Source organism: Oryctolagus cuniculus, chromosome 16 (genome assembly GCF_964237555.1).
Source record: "Oryctolagus cuniculus chromosome 16, mOryCun1.1, whole genome shotgun sequence".
NCBI lineage: Eukaryota > Metazoa > Chordata > Mammalia > Lagomorpha > Leporidae > Oryctolagus > Oryctolagus cuniculus.
In genome coordinates, this window is record NC_091447.1 from 65,235,203 (window position 1) to 65,253,124 (window position 17,922).

The 17,922-nt window shown below is 71.0% G+C and overlaps 4 protein-coding genes and 1 long non-coding RNA gene across 15 annotated transcripts in view; 3 read left to right on the plus strand and 2 right to left on the minus strand.

The window, feature by feature from the left end:
* The window catches only part of MYO9B (myosin IXB), an 83,648-nt gene extending 81,067 nt beyond the window's left edge, over positions 1 to 2,581 (plus strand). For 6 of the 8 annotated variants that reach the window (XM_070058939.1, XM_070058938.1, XM_070058941.1 and 3 more), the window contains 5 exons: positions 153 to 276; positions 614 to 661; positions 849 to 992; positions 1,413 to 1,536; positions 1,614 to 2,581. In XM_070058939.1, coding sequence (XP_069915040.1) covers positions 153 to 276; positions 614 to 661; positions 849 to 992; positions 1,413 to 1,536; positions 1,614 to 2,011 — 838 coding nt within the window. In that variant the 3' untranslated portion in view covers positions 2,012 to 2,581. The remainder of the gene's footprint in view (positions 1 to 152; positions 277 to 613; positions 662 to 848; positions 993 to 1,412; positions 1,537 to 1,613) is intronic. The other 2 variants (XM_070058943.1, XM_070058946.1) reach the window with 1 other exon arrangement.
* On the minus strand, positions 1,475 to 2,835 carry LOC138845671 (uncharacterized). The gene is made up of 2 exons (XR_011382887.1): positions 2,382 to 2,835; positions 1,475 to 2,341 (listed from the first exon to the last, which is right to left on the minus strand). It is a non-coding gene; the product is annotated as an uncharacterized lncRNA (long non-coding RNA).
* Positions 2,836 to 4,228: 1,393 nt separating this feature from the next.
* On the plus strand, positions 4,229 to 6,600 carry USE1 (unconventional SNARE in the ER 1). 4 transcript variants are annotated; one of them, XM_070058961.1, is made up of 8 exons: positions 4,310 to 4,468; positions 4,655 to 4,704; positions 4,899 to 4,977; positions 5,072 to 5,227; positions 5,475 to 5,484; positions 5,665 to 5,692; positions 5,892 to 6,048; positions 6,227 to 6,600. In XM_070058961.1, exons 1-8 carry the CDS (start codon positions 4,328 to 4,330, stop codon positions 6,407 to 6,409), a joined length of 804 nt encoding a protein of 267 aa, XP_069915062.1. In that variant the 5' UTR covers positions 4,310 to 4,327; the 3' UTR covers positions 6,410 to 6,600. The 4 variants fall into 4 exon arrangements, with proteins under 4 accessions (XP_069915063.1, XP_069915062.1, XP_069915059.1 ...); XM_070058958.1 differs by lacking the exon at positions 5,475 to 5,484 and having other exon boundaries at positions 5,651 to 5,692; XM_070058962.1 differs by lacking the exons at positions 4,655 to 4,704; positions 4,899 to 4,977; positions 5,475 to 5,484 and having other exon boundaries at positions 4,229 to 4,468.
* Positions 6,601 to 6,608: 8 nt separating this feature from the next.
* On the plus strand, positions 6,609 to 8,983 carry OCEL1 (occludin/ELL domain containing 1; the record flags this gene model as incomplete). Its single annotated transcript, XM_070059333.1, has 6 exons — positions 6,609 to 7,154; positions 7,486 to 7,662; positions 7,781 to 7,980; positions 8,210 to 8,375; positions 8,521 to 8,574; positions 8,710 to 8,983. Coding segments are annotated over 6 exons (1,266 nt in total), but the record flags the coding sequence as incomplete, so codon positions are not given.
* A 1,232-nt stretch (positions 8,984 to 10,215) lies between these two features.
* NR2F6 (nuclear receptor subfamily 2 group F member 6) lies at positions 10,216 to 17,180 on the minus strand. Its single transcript, XM_070058956.1, has 4 exons — positions 16,137 to 17,180; positions 13,960 to 14,054; positions 12,040 to 12,636; positions 10,216 to 10,970 (listed from the first exon to the last, which is right to left on the minus strand). The coding sequence occupies exons 1-4, from the start codon at positions 16,418 to 16,420 to the stop codon at positions 10,696 to 10,698; spliced, it is 1,251 nt and encodes a 416-aa protein (XP_069915057.1). The 5' UTR covers positions 16,421 to 17,180; the 3' UTR covers positions 10,216 to 10,695.
* Between the last annotated feature and the right edge of the window lie 742 nt (positions 17,181 to 17,922).

A 17,922-nucleotide genomic window follows, 5' to 3' on the forward strand; every position in this document is an offset into this window, starting at 1 on the left:
GAGGCTGTGGGCTGGCCGCCCGGGGTGGGGGGGGGGGGCACAGCAGACACCCGGGGGCCCTGGCCTCGTCGGAGCCGGTGTTGGGGGCCCGGGCTGGAGGAGCTGAGCGCCGGCAGACCTGGCGGGGCCGGTCACCCGGGCCGCCTCCGCAGGTGCGTGGAGATGCTGATCACGGAGCAGGTGAGGAAGTACAAGGAGAAGATGGACAACATCACCCAGCTCGAGGCCGAGGAGAGCATCGCCTTCCGCCGGCTCTCGCTGCTGCAGCAGAGCGGGGTGAGGGGGCGGGGCTTGGAGTGGATAGGCGGGGACCTGGGAGGGGCGGGGCCTTGTGGGCGGGCGGGACCTGGGAGTGGGCGAGGCCTTGTGGGCAGGGCTTGGTGGGTGGCTGGAGCCCAGGCTGGGCAGAGGGGTGCGCGCTCCTCGGGAGTCCAGCGGGGTCTCCCTTGCGCTGTCTCCCACCGACTCCCAGTGTGCTGCTGGCCACAGGCGGCCCGGGCTGGCTGCAGCCCCGTGGGCAGGCAGGGCAGTTTCCCGCCCTGGTCTCGTCCCCTGCTGCCCTGCCCCCCCCCCGGCCACTGTGGTGGTCACGCTGAGCTCGTCTCTCCCCCAGCTATGGCCTCTCACGCTGGGGTTCTCGTCTCCCTATGAGGGGGTCCTGGTATGTACCGGCGCGGCGGTGCGCGGAGCAGTCCGGGGCCTGCATGCGCTCGTAGGGGAGCCCGAGCATGGCCTGCCTAACCCTCCGGCCGCGCGGCCCCCGCACCGCCACTAATGCCCCCACCCCGGCCCGCGCGCCCCCGGCCCGCGCGCCGGCGCCGCTCAGCCCCGCCGCCCCCTTGCCACAGAGCAAGAGCCCCCAGGAGCCGGGCAGCCAGGGCGGCCTGGAGGAGCTGGAGGCGCTGCCGGAGGAGACGGCGGCCGGCGGTGATGAGGACCGCGAGAAGGAGATCCTGATGGAACGCATCCAGTCCATCAAGGAGGAGAAGCAAGTGCCGCCCGCCCCGCCCCGCCCCGCCCCTCCCCTCCCTCAGCCAGGGCTGCCAGCCCCCCCCACGGGCCTCGCCCCATCCCTCCCATTGGCCAGCCCCACCCCGCCCCATCTGTACCATTGGTCGGTGCTGCCAGGCCCCGCCCACTGCCCCACCCTCTCCCTCCCATTGGCCAGACCCACCCCAGCCCCATCCCTCAGGGCTGCCAGCTCCGCCTACTGGGCCCCAACTCATCCCTCCCATTGGCCGGTGCTGCTGAGCCCCACCCACTCCACGCGAAGGGCGTGGTCCTCTGACCAGCAGGTTCCCTCCCCGCTGGGGGGCTTGGCCTCGACCGCCGCCACCCCGTCCTCCCTAAGGGGGGCGCCCCTGGCCCAGGGGTGTCCGGGCCAACAGCAGGGCCGTCTCGTCCCCAGGGAGGACATCACCTACCGGCTGCCCGAGCTGGACCCCAGGGGCTCGGACGAAGAGAACCTGGACTCGGAGAACTCGGCCAGCACCGAGAGCCTGCTGGAGGAGCGGGCCGGGCGCGGGGCCGCGGAAGGTCAGTATTGAGGTCGCGGCTGCCCCGGCGGGCCCCGGGGCCCCGAAGCCGCAGTAACCCCGCGTCTCTCTCACAAGGGCCCCCCGCGCCTGCTCTCCCCTGCCCCGGGGCGCGCGCCCCGAGCCCCCTCCCCCCGGCGGCCGCCCCTGCGCGGCGAAGGCCGTCGTCCTTCGTCACGGTCCGAGTGAAGACCCCCCGGCGGACCCCCGTCATGCCCACGGCCAACATCAAGCTCCCGCCCGGCCTGGCCGCGCACCTGCCAGGCCAGGGGCCGGGGGCCGTGCGGCGCCGCGAGCCGCCCGCCCGCCGCCCGGACCTGGTGCACTCGGTGTACGGCGCGCCCGGGGCGCACTCGCCGGCCCAGGGCGCCCTCGGGGCGCCGGAGGAGGACGCCCGGCCCCCCGGGGCCCAGCGGAGGTACTCGGACCCCCCAATGTACTGCGTGCCGCCCGCCTCGGGCCAGGCCCACGGCTGAGCCCCGCATCCCAGGACAGAACTGCGAAGTCAACTGCGAAGCCGGGGCGTCGGGCCCGCAAGGATCCAGAAGGAGCCGCTCCGGGAGCGCCCCGCGGTGGGCGGAGCCGAGGCCGGCCCGGGCGGGGAGGGGGCGGCCTGGTGCGCCTGCCCCGGCCCCGAGTTCCGGTCCTGGGCCCTGGGCACCTCGAGTCTCCCCACCCCTTTTTGTACGTTTCTAGTAACTCTTTGTACGTGGTTTACATAACTCAGCTGTAACAGCCGGACCGAAGACCAAACTTTTATACGCGTGCGTGTACAAATTCCTGCGTGAGGCCTGGGCCCGGGGCTCCTGGGCGCCCACGGGCGTGCACTCCAGGGGCCGGTGGCACCAGGGCTCCGGCCAGGAGCAGACAGGCCCGGGAAGTGGCCCCCACGTCCTCGGGACGGCAGGAGCCAGGGACTCCGGACGCTGGGGCGGGCGCGTTGGGCAGGGCCCTGCAGGGCCCCCACCCCAGCCAGGGGTCCCGGAGGCGCTCGGACACGTGGCTGCAGGGCTGGGACCAAGGTGTGAAATAAAACGTGTCTGAGACGCCGCGTGTGATGTTCCTGCTCGGGTCCCCGGCAGGGCGCTGTGGGAGCTCCGTGGGGGGGCACCGGGCCGCCCACACCCGCTCCAGCTCCCGGAGGCAGCGGTGAGGGCTCAGGTAGCGGGCCCTGCACCCACGTGGGAGATGGGAGAGCTGGCTCCTGGCTGGCCCAGCTGCAGCCGCTGTGGCCATTTGGGGAGCGGACCAGCGGACGGAAGACCTCTCTCCAATTCTGCCTTCAAATAAATGCCTTTAAAACAAACCTTTTCGTGTGTGTGTTTTCCACAAAGTCTGCACTGCTCCAAGCCGCAAACCCTTGTGAAGCCGGCGTGGCACAGCTGGCCTCTGCACAGGGCCGCCAAGAAGCCAGGTGCGCCCCCGCCCCGCATTGTGTCACCGCTCATTAATAAGCCACAGCCTGGGCCGGCGCCGCGGCTCACTAGGCTAATCCTCCGCCTTGCGGCGCCGGCACACCGGGTTCTAGTCCCGGTCGGGGCGCCGGATTCTGTCCCGGTTGCCCCTCTTCCAGGCCAGCCCTCTGCTGTGGCCAGGGAGTGCAGTGGAGGATGGCCCAGGTGCTTGGGCCCTGCACCCCATGGGAGACCAGGAAAAGCACCTGGCTCCTGGCTCCTGCCATCGGATCAGCGCGGTGCGCCGGCCGCAGTGCGCCGGCCGCGGCGGCCATTGGAGGGTGAACCAACGGCAAAAAGGAAGACCTTTCTCTCTGTCTCTCTCTCTCACTGTCCACTCTGCCTGTCAAAAAAAATAAATAAAAAATAAAAATAAATAAGCCACAGCCTAGGACACGGGCATCCCATATCGATGCCGGTTCACGTCCCGGCTGCTCCACTTCCGACCCCGCTCCCCGCTAATGCGCCTGGGAGAGCAGCAGGGGCTGGCTCAGGTGCTGCGGCCCCTGCCACCCACGCGGGAGACCCGGATGGAGCTCCAGGCTGTTGCGGCCATTCCAGGAGTGAACCAGTGAATGGAAGATCTCTGCCACTCTGCTTTTCAAATAATAAAAAAAAAAAATCCTGTATGTGCGAAAGTCCCAGGGTCCAAACCCCGAGATGGGGCCGGCCCAGGCATGTCCCACGGGTGAGGGGCAGACTCCAGGCTGCAGGCGGCGGGAACTGGCCGGGGTCGGGACAGACCCCGGCCTCACAGCCCCCAGAACCCTGGCTTGGTCTCTGTGAGGTCCTGGCGAGGATGCCCCGAGAGAGGTACAAGTCCAGCCGTGCAGCAGACGCGGGGGGACCCTGCACCTGTGGCTCCCGGGGCCAAGGCCACGGGCCAGGCCTGCAGTGGGGGTCGGGCTGGGACCGAAGGGAAAGGCCTGGAGCCTGAGGCCCGAGGCGAGCCCGGGCCGGCTGCCGGGATACAGAAAGCCGAGGCGGGAAGGCGGCGGCCGGGGTGGGAGTGAGGGCGGAACCTTGGGCTAGCGGAACGGAAAATCTAGAGGCCACGGGGACGACGGGACTGACACCAAAGGACCCGGCGCTTCCAATGCTCGACGGAGCGTTTAAGGTCGCCAGGAGTAAACATGTCCGGAACGGCCGCTCTTCCTGAAATTAGAAAACCTGAGGTTCTTGTGTCTAATGGAACTCTTACAACACACACTTGTCTATCATATGAAAATATCACTGTTTCTCTTTATTAAAAAAAAGCTATCACTTCCGCCCCAAAGATGGTCTGGGCACATCCGCCCGGAAGGAAGCCAGAGCCCGGCACTTCCGCCCTCTTCCGAGATGGCGCCGGCGGAAGGGGCCGCGTACCGCCCGGCGGGGATGACGGCGTCGCGGCTGGAGCTGAACCTGGTGCGGCTGCTCTGCCGCTGCGAGGCCATGGCGGCGGAAAAGCGGGATCCCGAGGAGTGGCGTCTGGAGAAGGTAAGAGGAGCTCGCAGAGTGGGGTTCTCCCGCGCCCCAACAGCCACGCTGGGCACGCCCCTTGCGGCCGCTCTGCCACGTCCACCCGGAGCTCCCGCCCCTCCCCACCATGGGGCCCCGCCCCTGGCGCTGGCCCCGCCCCTTCCTGGGCCCCGCCCCCACGGCCCCGCCCCTCTCCCTCCCCAGTACGTGGGGGCGCTGGAGGACATGCTGCAGGCGCTGAAGGCCCAGACGAGGTAAGTCGGGGTGGGGGGGTCCCGGGGGCTCCAGCGGGGGTGGTGGTGGGACCCCCAGGGGGCTCCAGCCAGGCTGGGTGATGGGGGAGCCCCAGGGCCCACAGGGGCTCCAGCCCGGGATGGGGGCACCCCAGGGCCCCGGGGTCCAGCTGGACCCGGCGGGCAGGTCCTTCTCTCCCGTCCTCGCCGCCCAGCAAGCCAGCGCCCGAGGTGCTCGGTGAATACTCGCGCAAGGTGGACTTTCTCAAGGGGATGCTGCAGGCCGAGAGGCTGGTGAGCGCGGGGCGCCCCCTCCGCCCACCGTGGGCTCCCCTGGGCGCCCCCGCCCCCACCCCCGCTGACCCCGCCGCCCCCGGATCCCCCGCAGACCTCGTCGGCAGAGAAGGCGCTGGCCAACCAGTTCCTGACGCCAGGCCGCGTGCCCACCACGGCCAGGGAGCGAGTGCCGGCCACCAAGACCGTGCACCTGCAGTCGCGGGCGCGCTACACCAGCGAGATGCGGAGCGAGCTGCTGGGCGACTCGGTGCTGCCCCCCTCCCCAGGACGCCCACCAGGCTTTGCTCTGCGCCATGGGGGGGGGCGGGCATCGTGGCCAGGGCTTTGCGGGATGCGTAGGAGGCCGGCACAGGGCACCGAGGGCGTTTGTCTGGGCCGGGGGCAAGCGTTTGGCACAGCTGTTAAAGTAGGCAAAACCGCGGCGCAGGTGCACACGGCACAGGTGTGGGCAGGGCTGGGCCGGGTGCTGACCCCTGCCTCTCCCTCCCAAACAGGACCGTGCGGGTGAGTCTCCCGGGACACACAGGACGCGCGAGCCAAGCCTGCCTCCCGCGGGGTCTTCCTCGGTGCAGAGAGAGGGTCGCGGGGGGTGGTGCTGGGAGGAGAGAGGGGGTCAGGGCCGGGGCTTTGAGGCACGGCCAGGAGCCCGCCGGCAGCTGTCAGGAACCAGCCCTCTGCTTGCAGCACCGGGGCCGGACGTGAGGAAGCGCACGTGAGTGGGGCGGCGGGAGGGAGGACACAGAGGTCAGGCTGGGGTTGGGGGGGGACGCGGAGGTCGGGCTGGCGGGAGGGGGGACACGGAGGTCGGGCTGGGACGGGGCGGCGGACACGGAAGTCGGCTGGGGCGGCGTGGGGCGGGCGCAGGACCCAGGCCATGGTGGTCTCTCCCCCCCACAACGGCCCGCGGGCAGGGCGGCGGCGGGGCCCCGGCCGGCGGCCGAGCTGGACCTGGCGCTGCAGCGGCAGCAGGACCTGCAGGAGCGGCTGTCGGAGGAGATGCTGGGCCTGGCCCGGAGCCTCAAGTCCAACACACTGGCCGCACAGGGCGTCATCAAGAGGGACAACCAGGTGGGGCGCGGGCGGGGCGTGCCGGGCAGGGTGGGAGGAGCCTCCACCCGGGCCCCGCCTCCTGCAGATGCCCCTTCCCGGCCCCACCCCTGCAAACCCCTCCCCTCCCAGGCCCCGCCTCCTGCACACACCCCACCCCTCCCAGGCCCCGCCCCTGAGGACCCCTCCCCTCCCCCAGACGCTGTCGCACTCCATCAAGATGGCCGACCAGAACCTGGAGAAGCTGAAGGCGGAGTCGGAGCGGCTGGAGCAGCACGCGCAGAAGTCGGTGAACTGGCTGCTCTGGGCCATGCTCATCGTCGTCTGCTCCATCTTCATCAGCATGATCCTCTTCATCCGGGTCATGCCCAAGCTCAAATAGGGCCCGCCGGCCCCGCCCACCGCGCCCTCTGCACCTGCCACTGTCAGCCCCGCCCCTCGCCGATGGCCCCGCCCAACGCGCCGCCTCTCCCGCCCCGCTCGCACACCCTGGGAGGCCGCCGTGTACCCCCACCCGACTGAACCCGGGCCCAGGCTCTCAGTACAGGAAAATAAACGCTCAGGACATCCTAAGTCTATGAGGCCGCGTCCACTCCCAGCTCAGCCGCTCCGGGGCTGGGCCCGCCCAGCATCCCCGCGGGACCCCGCGGTTTGCGCACTTTGGCCGGCGGGGTGGCCCCGAGCCCCGGGCAGAACACTCGCTCACTGCACCTGTGCACTCTGACTTCCAGAAAACTAAGGGTGAACGCGCTCCAGGCGTGCAGAGGGGTCTGCCCGGGCCCCGCCTACTTCACCAAGCCCCGCCCCAGGACTCCAGGGCCCTCCCCATCTCACCAAGCCCCGGCCCCAGGGCCCTCCCAGTCCCACCAAGCCCCGCCCCCGGGGCCCCAGGGCCCTCCAAGTCCCGCCCCCGGGACTCCAGGGGCCTCCCCGTCTCACCAGGCCCCGCCCCCAGGCCGCCAGGCCTCTCCGGGTCTCGCCAAGCCCCGCCCATTTCACCAGGGCTCCAGGCTCCGCCTTCTCCCTACGGTCCGACCCTGCCAGTCGCGTTCAGCGCGGCCTTTGCACAACCCGGAACAGGTGCCCTTCCGGCAGACGCAGGCTCGGACCGCTGGACGCTGGGACAGGTGACGCCGGGCAGCGGCGCTGGGTGCTGGCCGCGGGCGGGGTGGAGGTCCGGGACCGGCTGGGGGCTCCCTCGGGGGCTGGGTCCGCGGGCTCCTGGCACCCTCGGAGGGCGCGGCTCCGGCGGCGCACGGGTTAACTTGACTCCGCCCCAGGCTGTGTTCTGACGTCACGGCTCGTTTGCATAGCGCCTCCCCCGGTTCCGCGGCTAGGGGCGGGGCCGAGGGCCAATCGCGTGCGCCTATGCAAATAGCGGCGGAGGCTGGGCGCGCGCCGGCGGGGCGGGCGGGGTCCGCTCTCGGCTCCAGGCGCGTCCTCCCCGCGTGTCCGCAGGCCGCCCGGAGACCAATCCCGCCGCACGCGGGCCACGACGTCCCCCTCAGGGCCCGCCCCCCGGCCCGGGGACCCCTGAGCGGCGCCCCCCCGAGGCCGATGCCCGCCCGGGAACGCACTAAGGCCCGCAGCTCCCGGGGACGCCCGCAGGCCCGCCCCCCTGGCCCAGGACCCCCGGTGAGTCTGGGCGGCAGGGGCTCCCCAGGCTGGGCCAAGCCGCCCCTAGGTGAGGAGCTCCAGCTTCCCAGGACCCGCCCCCCACCCCCCACTAACGCTACACCTGCGGCGTCTGCAGCAGCTGGCGCCTCGCGCCCCCAAAACCAGCGCCCCCCACCCTCGGTGCCAGCCACAGCCCGCGGCCCACAAGGCGAAGCCCAGGAAGATCGTGTTCGAGGATGAGCTGCCTTCGCGGGCCTCCCGGGGCACCAAGCGACCCGTCGGAGCCGCCGCCACTCGGCCCCTGCCCAGGCCTGACCCCGTACCCGACTATGAGCTGTGAGTGCCCCGCAGGTGCTCCCGGATGCCTGGGATCAAGGGTGGGGCCCTGAGTCTGGGGTTTTGACCGGTGAATAGGAGTTCACCTAGCAGTGAAAAAGAAAAAAGCCATTCTAAGAGGGAGCCCAGCAGGTGGAGAGCGAACCGAGTTGGGGGTGGGGGTGGGAGTGGGGGGAAAGGGAGGGGTTCTACCCTTTCTTTCGCTCTCTGCCCCCCTTCCACCCCCTAGTAAGTACCCGCGGGTGAGCAGTGAGAGAGACAGGAGCCGCTACGCCGCCGTGTTCCAGGACCAGTACGCGGAGTTCGTGCAGCTGCAGCAGGAGCTGGCGTGCGCGCAGGCGAGACTCCGGCAGCTGGAGGCCCTGCTGGCCTCCGTGCCCCCTCCGCGGAGCCAGGTCAGCCTCTGGGGTGGGACAGGGGGCGGGGCCCTCCCGGGGTGAGCGCTGGGGTCCCTCTGGGCCTCAGCCCCCCAGCCCCCCACCCCACCCCGTGCCTGTCTGTCTGAGCCTCCGTCTCCCTGTCTCCATCCTGGTCCGGCAGAGGGAGGCCCAGGCCGCCGCCCGAGTGTGGAGGGAGCTGGAGAGGAAGCGGACGGTGAGCCCTGGCCCCGGGCCCCCACGCCACCCCGTTCCCCCGCGCGTACCCATTTCCAAGGAGGGAAAAACCGAGGCTGGGCAAGGGAGGGTGAGCTCACCCCGGCCAGCACGTCCCGCCTCTCGCCCCGCCCAGGACCCCGCCTTCCTGGACAAGCAGGCCCGCTGCCGCTACCTCCAGGGTAAATTGAGGCACCTCAAGGGGCAGATCCAGAAATACCGCGAGCAAGCTGACAGCGAGGGCTCCGTGTACTTCTGATTCTGGCCACGGCCTGGGGGCTCAGCTCTGGCCGCCTCCTCCTCCAGGAAGCCTTCCAGGGACTTCCCTGCAGCCCGGAACCCGGCAGGACTCCCCCGCCCCGGGAAGCAGGGCTTGCTCTCCATCCCAGTGGAATAAACACGTAATAGACGCCTGCTGTGTACGGCTGCTCAGCACTCCTCAGTTATCACACAAATTGTCTTTGGGACGTCTCTGGGGTCTCCCGTGAGGGTGCAACCCCCGTCGCTGGCCAACAGTCGCTTGCTCGGACGCTTGCCCCTGGGCCAGGCTGGCAGAGGTGTAGCAGTGTCCGGGGATCCGGGCACGGAGGACCCCTGAATCCTGCCGCGCCCCACAGTGGGCAACTCATGAGCTGCAAATGCTGGGGCCCGCCAGAAGGGGGCGCGCTCAGCACCCATCCGTGCATCGATGGTGCCCAGCCTGGAGGGCGGGTCCCGTGGCGCCCTGGGTAGAGGGAGGGAGCACAGGTGGGGCCGCGTTCCTGTGGGGTCTGGTGACAGTGGATCACCGGCCGCCCTCTCTCAGGTCCAGCCGGGGAGCCACAGAGGCCTGAGCAAAGTCGTCACAGCCAGGAGCCAGGTACTCCAAGCAGGTTTCCCACGTGGTGTCAGGGACCTGGGATCAGGACCGGGGCTGGGATTGGAACCAGGCCCCAGGATGCAGGTGCCCCGAGCTGTGTCTTAACTGCTCCACCAAATGCCTGCCCCTTGGGGCACCTTTGGCAGACAGCCCGTCTCTGCCCGTGGATATCGATTCCAGGTATGGCTTGATCCAGGGGCTCCAATTGTTGGGAAATGGTTCTTTTTCATAGCTCTGCCTTGAATTTAAAGCTGTCCCCCTGCCCAGTTCCCAGCCATCCTTGGGTCACGTGGCCCTCGTGAGCCCACCTCCACCACCAGCCCCCTCCCCCAAAGCCAGGTCAGCGTCCAGGCTGGGGGGCGAGGATACCCGTGGGGTCCAGATGTCTGGGAGTCTTCCTGCTCTGGGCTGGGCAGAACTGGGCCTGGGTTTCTCATGAGGACACTGGAGCCCAGGCGACCGGGGTCAGCATTACAGCTCAGCGGGGGAAGCTCCATCCCGTATCAGAGCACCGGTTCGAGTCCCGACTGCTCCACTTCCCATCCAGCTCCCGCTAGTGCACCTGGGAAAGCAGTGGACGATGGCCCGAGCATCTGGGCCCCTGCACCCACGTGGGAGACCCAGGGTTCAAGGCCCCCTGGCTTTGGCCTGGCTCAGCCCTGGCCACTGCAGCCCTCCCCCACCATAACTGAGCTGCGGATCTGGAATGTTCCACCAGGCTAGGGGTGGGCGGGCTCCCCCAAGGGCAAAGGGTCTTCTCTTCCCCAAACACAAGGGAGCATGTGCAGGTAGGAAGCGTCTTTATTATCGTCTTTGATTCACTCATCCTGTAGTGTCTAACGCGGATCCCGCACCCAGAGCCCCATCCCTGGGCACGCAGGCCGTTTGCTGTCCATCACCCCAGGAAAGCAGCCCTCAAAACTGTTGGGGGGTGGGACTTGAAGGGCAGCGGCTCCCCCGCATTGAACCCTGCGCCCCTCCCCCTCCCAGATGGAGGAAGACAGGGTCGGTCTTTTTTTTTTTTTTTGGTTTCGCAATCATTTAAAAAACAGAAAAGACAAACATTTCACAGTCTTTAAAAAAAGAGGAGTCCGACGGTGGGGGTGCAGAGCCAGGGTTCTCCGCCCCTGGGACTCCGCCCTCCCAGTCCGAAAAGGAGCTCGTTATCGCGGCCGGCTATCGCCGCGCAGCGGCCACTGGCCAGAGCTGTAGGGCCAGCTGCAGGTGCTGCCCGGCACAGCAGGTCCCAGATGAGCGCGGTGGTCACTGGCCGGAGCCATAGGGCCAGCTGAAGGTGCTGCCGGACAGCAGCATGTCCCGGATGAGCGTCTCGATGGGCGTCTTGCCCACCAGGCGCATGAAGAAGAGTTGCGAGATGAGGGAGGCGGGCACGGCGCGCAGGGCCGGGAGTCGCAGCAGCAGGCGCCCGAAGCGCTGGGGCTGGGACGGGTACTGGGCACGCACGTACTCGGTGAGCGCCACCTGCGCCTTCTCCTGTAGGCTCTCCACATGCGCGGGGTCCGAGAGGCCACAGGCGTCTAGGGTGGGAGAGGGACAGAGGAAGAGTCAGGGTCGGGGTGAGGGCAGGAGGGGCCTTTAGCAGGGCAGCTGTGGGGGGCGGAAGCTCAGCCCAGCATTGAGACAGCCCAGGGGCGCCGGGGATGTGCGAGAAAGCGAGAGGCGGAGAGGGAAGACCGCAGGATAGGAGGGGGCGGCTTTTGTTCCTAGCTTGCCACCGGCGGCGCTGCTACTCAAGACTATACGGTAAAGCCCCAGCGGCCAGGACGGCAGCCCGGCCCCCGGGCGGGAGGAGCTCCTGACCACGCCCCAGCCCTTTGGCCTGCACTGCCCGGAGGCCACCCTGGAGGCCCGGGGTCAGAGGTCTGGGCCCAGGATCAGGGTGACAGGGGTGGGGGCGGGGGCCACAAAGGGCCGGAAGCAGCTGCCCCGAGTCCGCCCGCACCTCCAGTTCCCAGGGCGCGCGAGGGTGCCTGGGCAGGGGGCCTGAATTGGGTCTGGGGAAGGGGCGGGGTGGGGTGGGGGGGCGGGGAGTCCTGAGACGGGGGCCTTGGGAACTCGGGGCCTGGGCCAGCATCAGCCCCTCCCCTGCCCCCTAGCAGCGCTGGCCTGCGTTCAGGGCCCCAGGTCTGGGGGTGGGACTCAGGGGAGGAGTGTGGGTGCAGGCCACGCCCTCCCCAAGCCGGGAATGGGGGCTGGGACAGAGTCTGGGTCCAGGCACGCCCTCTTTCTTCCAGGCCGGGAACGGGGGCTCGGGGCGGAGTCTGGGTCCAGGCCACACTCTCTTCCCCCCATGCCGGGATGGGGGCTCTGGGTGCAGGCCAGGCTTTCCCCACGCTGGAATGGGGCTGGGGGGCGGAGTCTGGGCCCAGGCCACGCCCCCACTCCGGGGCTGGGGGCTGGGTGGATCTGGGCCCAGGCCACACCCTCTTCCCCCCTTGCCGGGGATGGGGCTCTGGATCCAGGCCAGGCTCTTTCCCTACACCTGGGATGGGGCTGGGTGGATCTGGGCCCAACCACGCCCTCCCCTCCCGTCCCCACCCACCCCCGCCCGCCCGCGCTCCCCGCGGTCCGCGGCCGCCCGCTCACCCGGCGTGAAGAGCGCGATGGCCTTGAGGCAGCCGTACTCGGCCGAGTCCACCTGCAGGCGGCCCAGCTTGTCCACCTGGTCCTGGAAGGCGCGCACCTGGTCCATGAAGGCCACGGCGCGCTCGGCGGCCATGGGCGCGGCGTGCAGGCCGGCGGCGGCCAGCAGCGGCGCCGTGTGCAGGGGCAGCGCGGCCTGCGCGGCGTTCAGCACGAACAGCTCGCTCCAGCTGAGCCGCAGCAGCGCCACCTGGTCGGCCACGGGCAGCTCGGGGAAGAAGGGCGCGTGGCGCGCCCACTCCACGGTGCTGAAGAGCAGCCGCGCCGCCAGCTCGCACACGTTGTCGATGCCCAGCGCCGCGCCCCCCGCGCCCGCCGCCGCCCCCGCGCCCAGGCGCCCGGCCGCCGCCGGGTAGGGCTCGGCGCGCAGCAGCTGCGCGATCAGCTCGGACACCGGCTGCCCCGGGAACAGGTCGCCGCCGCCCGCCGCCGCCGCAGCCGCCGCCGCCGCTGCGGCCAGCGCCGAGCCTGGAGGGCTGCCGGAGGAGGCGGCCGCGGCGCCGCCGGGCAGGGAGTGCGGGATGCGGCCGCGCTGCACCGCTGCGGGGCGCCGGGAGGGGGGGGAGAGAGAGAGAGAGAGAGGGGAGAGGAGACACGGTCAGAGAGAGAGAGAGAGAGGCGCTCTGGGGGGGTCCCCCACCCCAGCTGCGGAGAGCCCGGGTAGGGGTGGGGTGGGAGGGGAAACCGAGGCAGGCAGGGCTGGCTGCCAGGCGGGACTGATTAATGAGCCTTAATGAGCCCGGCTTTATCGCACCCAAGATCTCCAGCCCTGGAGGGCGCACTCCCAGCAGCCCCTGGGGCTGGGGCCAGCTGTCCAGTAGGAGTGGCCAAATGGGGCCCAAAAGTGCTGCCCTGGTTATAAGCCCCGCCCTCACCATTCCGTCTCCCCTCCCCCATCCTACCCCAGGGCCTTTGCGCGTGCTCACCCGCCCCCCACTTCTCTGAATCCCTATCCCCAACTCCTCCTGCAGCCCAGGCTGGGGCGCGGGGTTCGAATCTCTCCCACCACTCCCTCCTGTGACCCCAACCCCCGAATTAGCAACCCCGCTCTAGAGCAGCATCGGCCACGGAGGAAGGGCCGACTGGGTGGCCACTGAAGCCAGGGGCTGCGTATTGAGTGCCGACTGTATGCAGAGACCCCGGGGCACAGCAGTGCACAAAAGGAGTCCCTGGGGAAGTCATTGGGGCCCACAGCAAGGTGCAGGGTGGTGAGCGGTGAGGGTGGGAGGCAGTGCATGGGGGGGCAGCACGTGGCCGCAGGCGCGCCCACCCCAGGGTCTGACCAGCGGGGCTCTAGACCAGCCACGAGAGAAGCGGGGGCACAAGTGAGCACAAGGGAGGGGCTTTTCCAGGGGGCTCTGAACCGACTCAGCTCCCCCCGGAGACCGAGCGAGGGCAAAAAAAAAAAACTTGAAAGCGAGAGAGACTCGAGTCATCCCGGGAGGAACCGGCGGACAGCTGTGGGGGGGGGCATGGGGCACGCGCGCATCCAGGAGGCTGGAAGCCCCCCACCGGGACCACTCCAGCGCCCCCGTGTGGAGCTTGGAGGAACTGCAGGGCAGGTCTGGGCCGGGAGCGGACAAGGGTGGGGTGGGGGTGGGGGCTCCGGCCGCCCGGTCCCGGCCTTAGGCAAACACAGGCGCGGGTGGAGGAGGCGGAAACCAGACATAAATGCGCGTGCGTGTATGCGCGTGCGTGCCTCTCTGTTCAGAACACAGTGGCCGCGCCTGGACAGGGGGACCGGGCCCTGGCCGCGGCCGTAATTGGATTCCTGCGCCCTACACGGTGCCCTGGCCCGGTCATGCGGTGAGCAGGTGCCGGCCCCGCCCCCGGCCGGCTGCAGCGGGGGTGGGGGTCACTCACCCTCCTTCCGCATGCCCACCCGGAAGCACTTCTTGAGCCGGCAGTACTGGCACTGGTTACGGTGATGCTGGTCAATCTGACAGTCCCGGTTGGACCTGGGGCGGCGGGCGGGGACGGGTTCCTCTGTGACACCACCGCCTCCTCCCCACGACGGGGAAAAGGGGAGGGGGCTTCGAGGAGGGGCAGGCAGGGGTCTGGACAAGCCCGGGTGTGGTGGAGTACGGGGGAGTGGTGGTGAGATGCAGAGAAGTTGGATGGGCACCACCAGGCTGGGGGGCATTCGGAACTGGGTTCTGAGGGATGAACAGGAGCGTGGCAGGTGCACAGAGCGGCGATCTGGGGCGGCCGGTGCCATGGCAGAGCCAAGCCAAGGGCCTGCAGGGCAAGCATGTGGGGGCCTCCACGGGGCTGCCTGGGACCGGGGCCCAGCACTGTCGCCATGGGCCGGCCGGGGCCGCCGGATCCCAGGCAGAATCCGCGGGCAGGGTTAAAAGGCTGAGCCCCGCGGCCCCTGGGAAGGGAGCTCAGGCAGAACCCGAACAAAGCCAGCGGGCGGTGGGAGGGCCCCGGGCAGCCGGGTGGAACCGGCCGGGCCTGGCTCGGGGCCCCCTGACCTCGGCCTCGCCGGGCACAGCTGTGGAGCTGGGGCAGACCTGCCCCCTCCTTGCGACACCAGCTCCCGCCCCCCCCCCCGACAAAACAGCAAGGGTGACGAGGAGCCCCCCCCCCCCCGAGAGCAGCCGTCTCCCTGGACCTGGGGCCTCCAGCCCTCCCTCACTCACACACCCTCTGTGGCTCCCTACTGCCCTGGACAGCGCCTAGGCAGGGGGCGGGGCCCCACAGATCCGGCAGGAAGAGGCCCCTCCCCACCCGCCGTCCCCAAAGCCCGAGCCTGGGAGCCGGGATTAATGAGGCCACAGTCTGGTGGCCCAATTCGTGGTGGAGGAGGGAGCCAGCCGGCTGCCCCACAGCTGGCCACTTTGGGCACGGCCGGGACCCCGGACCTGCGGCTGAACTGCAGCCGTCGGGGTCCCTGGGGGCCTTGGGCACACCCCCCACCCCCACTCGGCCACCCCCTTCGAAGCCCCCCCCACAGTGGCCAACTGGGGCAGCAGGGTCCCTGGTGCCGGGTCCAGAACCTCGGGGCCTCAGTATTGCCATCCGGGAAATGGGGCTGTGTACCGCGGCGGCCAGAGGTTCACAAGGCCGGGACAGGATGCTGCCCCAGGCACGGCGGGAACAGCCCCCCCGCCCCGGGGGTGGGTTGTCACACACCCGGCCCCTTCTCTGTCTGGGTCCTACTGTCCCCAGTGCCACCAAAGGAAAGAGCCAGCCCGCAACGCCCTGGCCCTGGGGCCGCCGCCTACCTGGGACAGCCCGGGGTGGCCCCCCAGGAAGCATCCGCCCCCCCCCCCGGCTGCGAGCCCCCCACCCTGGCTGGGGGCGGCCCCCAAGTTGAAAAGCCTTTTATGTTTTTTTTTTTCCCTCCCAGGAGCGCTCCAAGCCTGCACCCACCCCTGGGTGTGTGGGGGTGCGGTCAATTCCGGTGGCCCTCCAGTGGCCACTTCCGGTGACCCAAGGCCTGGGGCGGGAGAGGGTGCGGGGGGGGGGGGTGTCCCTGCGGATCGCCAGGCCCAGCTCCCGCGTTGCGCACCCGCACCCGCGCGCGCGCACAGCAGCCCCCCACCCCCCACCCCGGCTCAGGAAGCCGCCCTGAGCCCGCCCGGCCTCCGTCCAGCTGCGGGCGACTTTGGAAGTGATATTTGACCCCAAGGGCGCGCCGTATCGATCGGCGCGCGCGGCCGCAGACAATGGCCCCTGGACGCTGCGGCCGCCACGGTCCAAGTTCCACGTTCGATTCCCGCCGCGGATCGCACGCGCGCGCGCGCCCGACCCCCAAGAGGAGAAGGGGGCGTCCTGGGGTTAGGGTCGCGCCCCCTTGGGTGCACCTCCAACCCGTCCCCGCGCGCGTCGATGACCCCTCCCCGGAGAAAAGAAAGGGGGGGAGGGAGCGAGTAGCTGGGGCGGAAGCCGCCTGGGGACCACCTGATGGTGCAGCGATGCGGCGCCTACTGTATACCCGGTTCCGGGAAAGGAGGGAGGCGGCGGAGTGGACGCCCAGGGCAGGTCGGCGCTAGGCCCAAGGTGACCCAGCGGGGCCGGCGCGGGGGGCTCACCGGCAGGTGTAGCTCAGGTTCCGGCGGATGCTGCGTTTGAAGAAACTCTTGCAGCCCTCGCAGGTGAACACGCCGTAGTGCTTGCCGCTCGATTTGTCCCCGCACACCACGCAGTCCACCTGCAGCCCCGGCCGCTCCTCGTCGCCCGGCTCCGCGTCGCTGGACGCGCCGGGGGGCGAGGCCGAGTCGTCCTCTGCCGGGCGCGGGTAGCCGCCCGCCTTGTCCACGCCGTTCGTGTCGCCGCCGCCGCCGGGGCCGCCCCAGCCGCCGGTCACCATGGCCATAGCCCCAGGGCAGCGGGGCCGGGGCGCCCCCTCCGCGCTCCTCCCTCCGGGCAGCCCCTCTCTTGGCCCCCTCCCCGGGAGGGGGACCCTACCCGGCGCGCATCCGGCCCCGGCGCACGGGGAGGGGGGCACCGGCTGCACCCCCCAAAAAAGTTTTGCAGCAACTTCCTGCGGCCGGTCCGCGCGCCCGGGCGGAACTGGTCGGGCGGGTTCCAGGCCAACTTTCCCACGCGTGCGCGGGGCCGGAGGGGGCGCGCTAGAGGCGTGGGCCAGGGGCCCCGAGGACTCGCGCCCCGCCGCCCTGGGGCCCCGATGGGGGCGCGCGGGCCATGGCCCGGCCCCGGCTGTGCTGGGGGCGCCCTCGCTCGGGCCTGGCCGCCGTTCGGCCGCTGGGGCTGGGGGGCCAACTTAGCGGGTCGCCATCCGAGCGCGGGAGGCCGGGGGGAAAGTTTGGCCGCCAAGTTGCGCGGCCGCCCGTGGCGAGGGGGAGGGGCGGCGGGCGCGCGCCGGGGGCGCCCGGGGTCCCCGCCCCAGGCCCTCCCTCCCCCCCCACCCGCCCCCGGCGCCCGCGGCCGGCCCGATCGGGGCTCTCGGGAGCGCGGGCCGGCGCCTCCCCAGCTGCGGCCCCCGCTGCGGCCGCGCCCGCCCGGCCTGGGCCTGCGCCTGGGCCTGCGCCTCGCTCTCGCCACCAGCGCCGCCGCCGCCGCCGCCGCCGACCCCGCGCGCCGGCCTCGCGCGCTGCGGCCGGTTTGACACACAACGTTCCATCCGCGGGGCGGGCGGGGGGCGGGCGCGGGGGCAGGGGCGCGCGCCGCGGGCTGGGGGCGGGCGCTCGTTGCCCCGGCGACGGCCGCCCTTATAAGGGCATGGGTGGCCGCGCGCGGCGCCGGGCGCCCGGGCCGGCGGGAGGGACGGGGGCGGAGCGCGAGGCGGCCGGGCCTGACCCTCTCCCCCCCTTCCCCTGCCCCCGCCCCTCCCCCCGCGCCCCCGCCCTCGCCGGGCTCCAACCTTAACCCCTGCCCGGCCGCGACGGGGGCCTGAGCCGCGCGCCTGCCCTCTGCCCTGGCTCCAGCTCCCGGCCCAGACGTCCTTGCTCGGGGCCCTCCCCTCCACCTCCGGCCTGGCCTCGGACGCTGGGTCGCTGGCTCGCCCTCGGGGCTGCCCCCGGAACTCCCCGCGTAGCAGCAGTCGCGGGGGGCCAGTGGCACGGGGGTGAGGGGGAGGGCTGGGGCACGACCCTGCGCTGCGCGCGCGCGCACACACACACACACACCCCCGGGGGCATGTCTTTTGCACAGTTGCCTGATAGATTGTGTTCGCTGCTGCTTCCAGAAAAGTCGCCGCGTCCGACCCCCCACCCCCACCCCAGCCTTTCTCCGCTCGGGTTAACACCTGGTGCCGGGAATCTCCCGGCGCGGGGCGGGGGGCGGGGAGGATGTTGTGGTCCGGCCGCAAGGTCAGCGGAGCGGGGCGGGGGGTGGGAGACCCCCTCCCAGAATCCC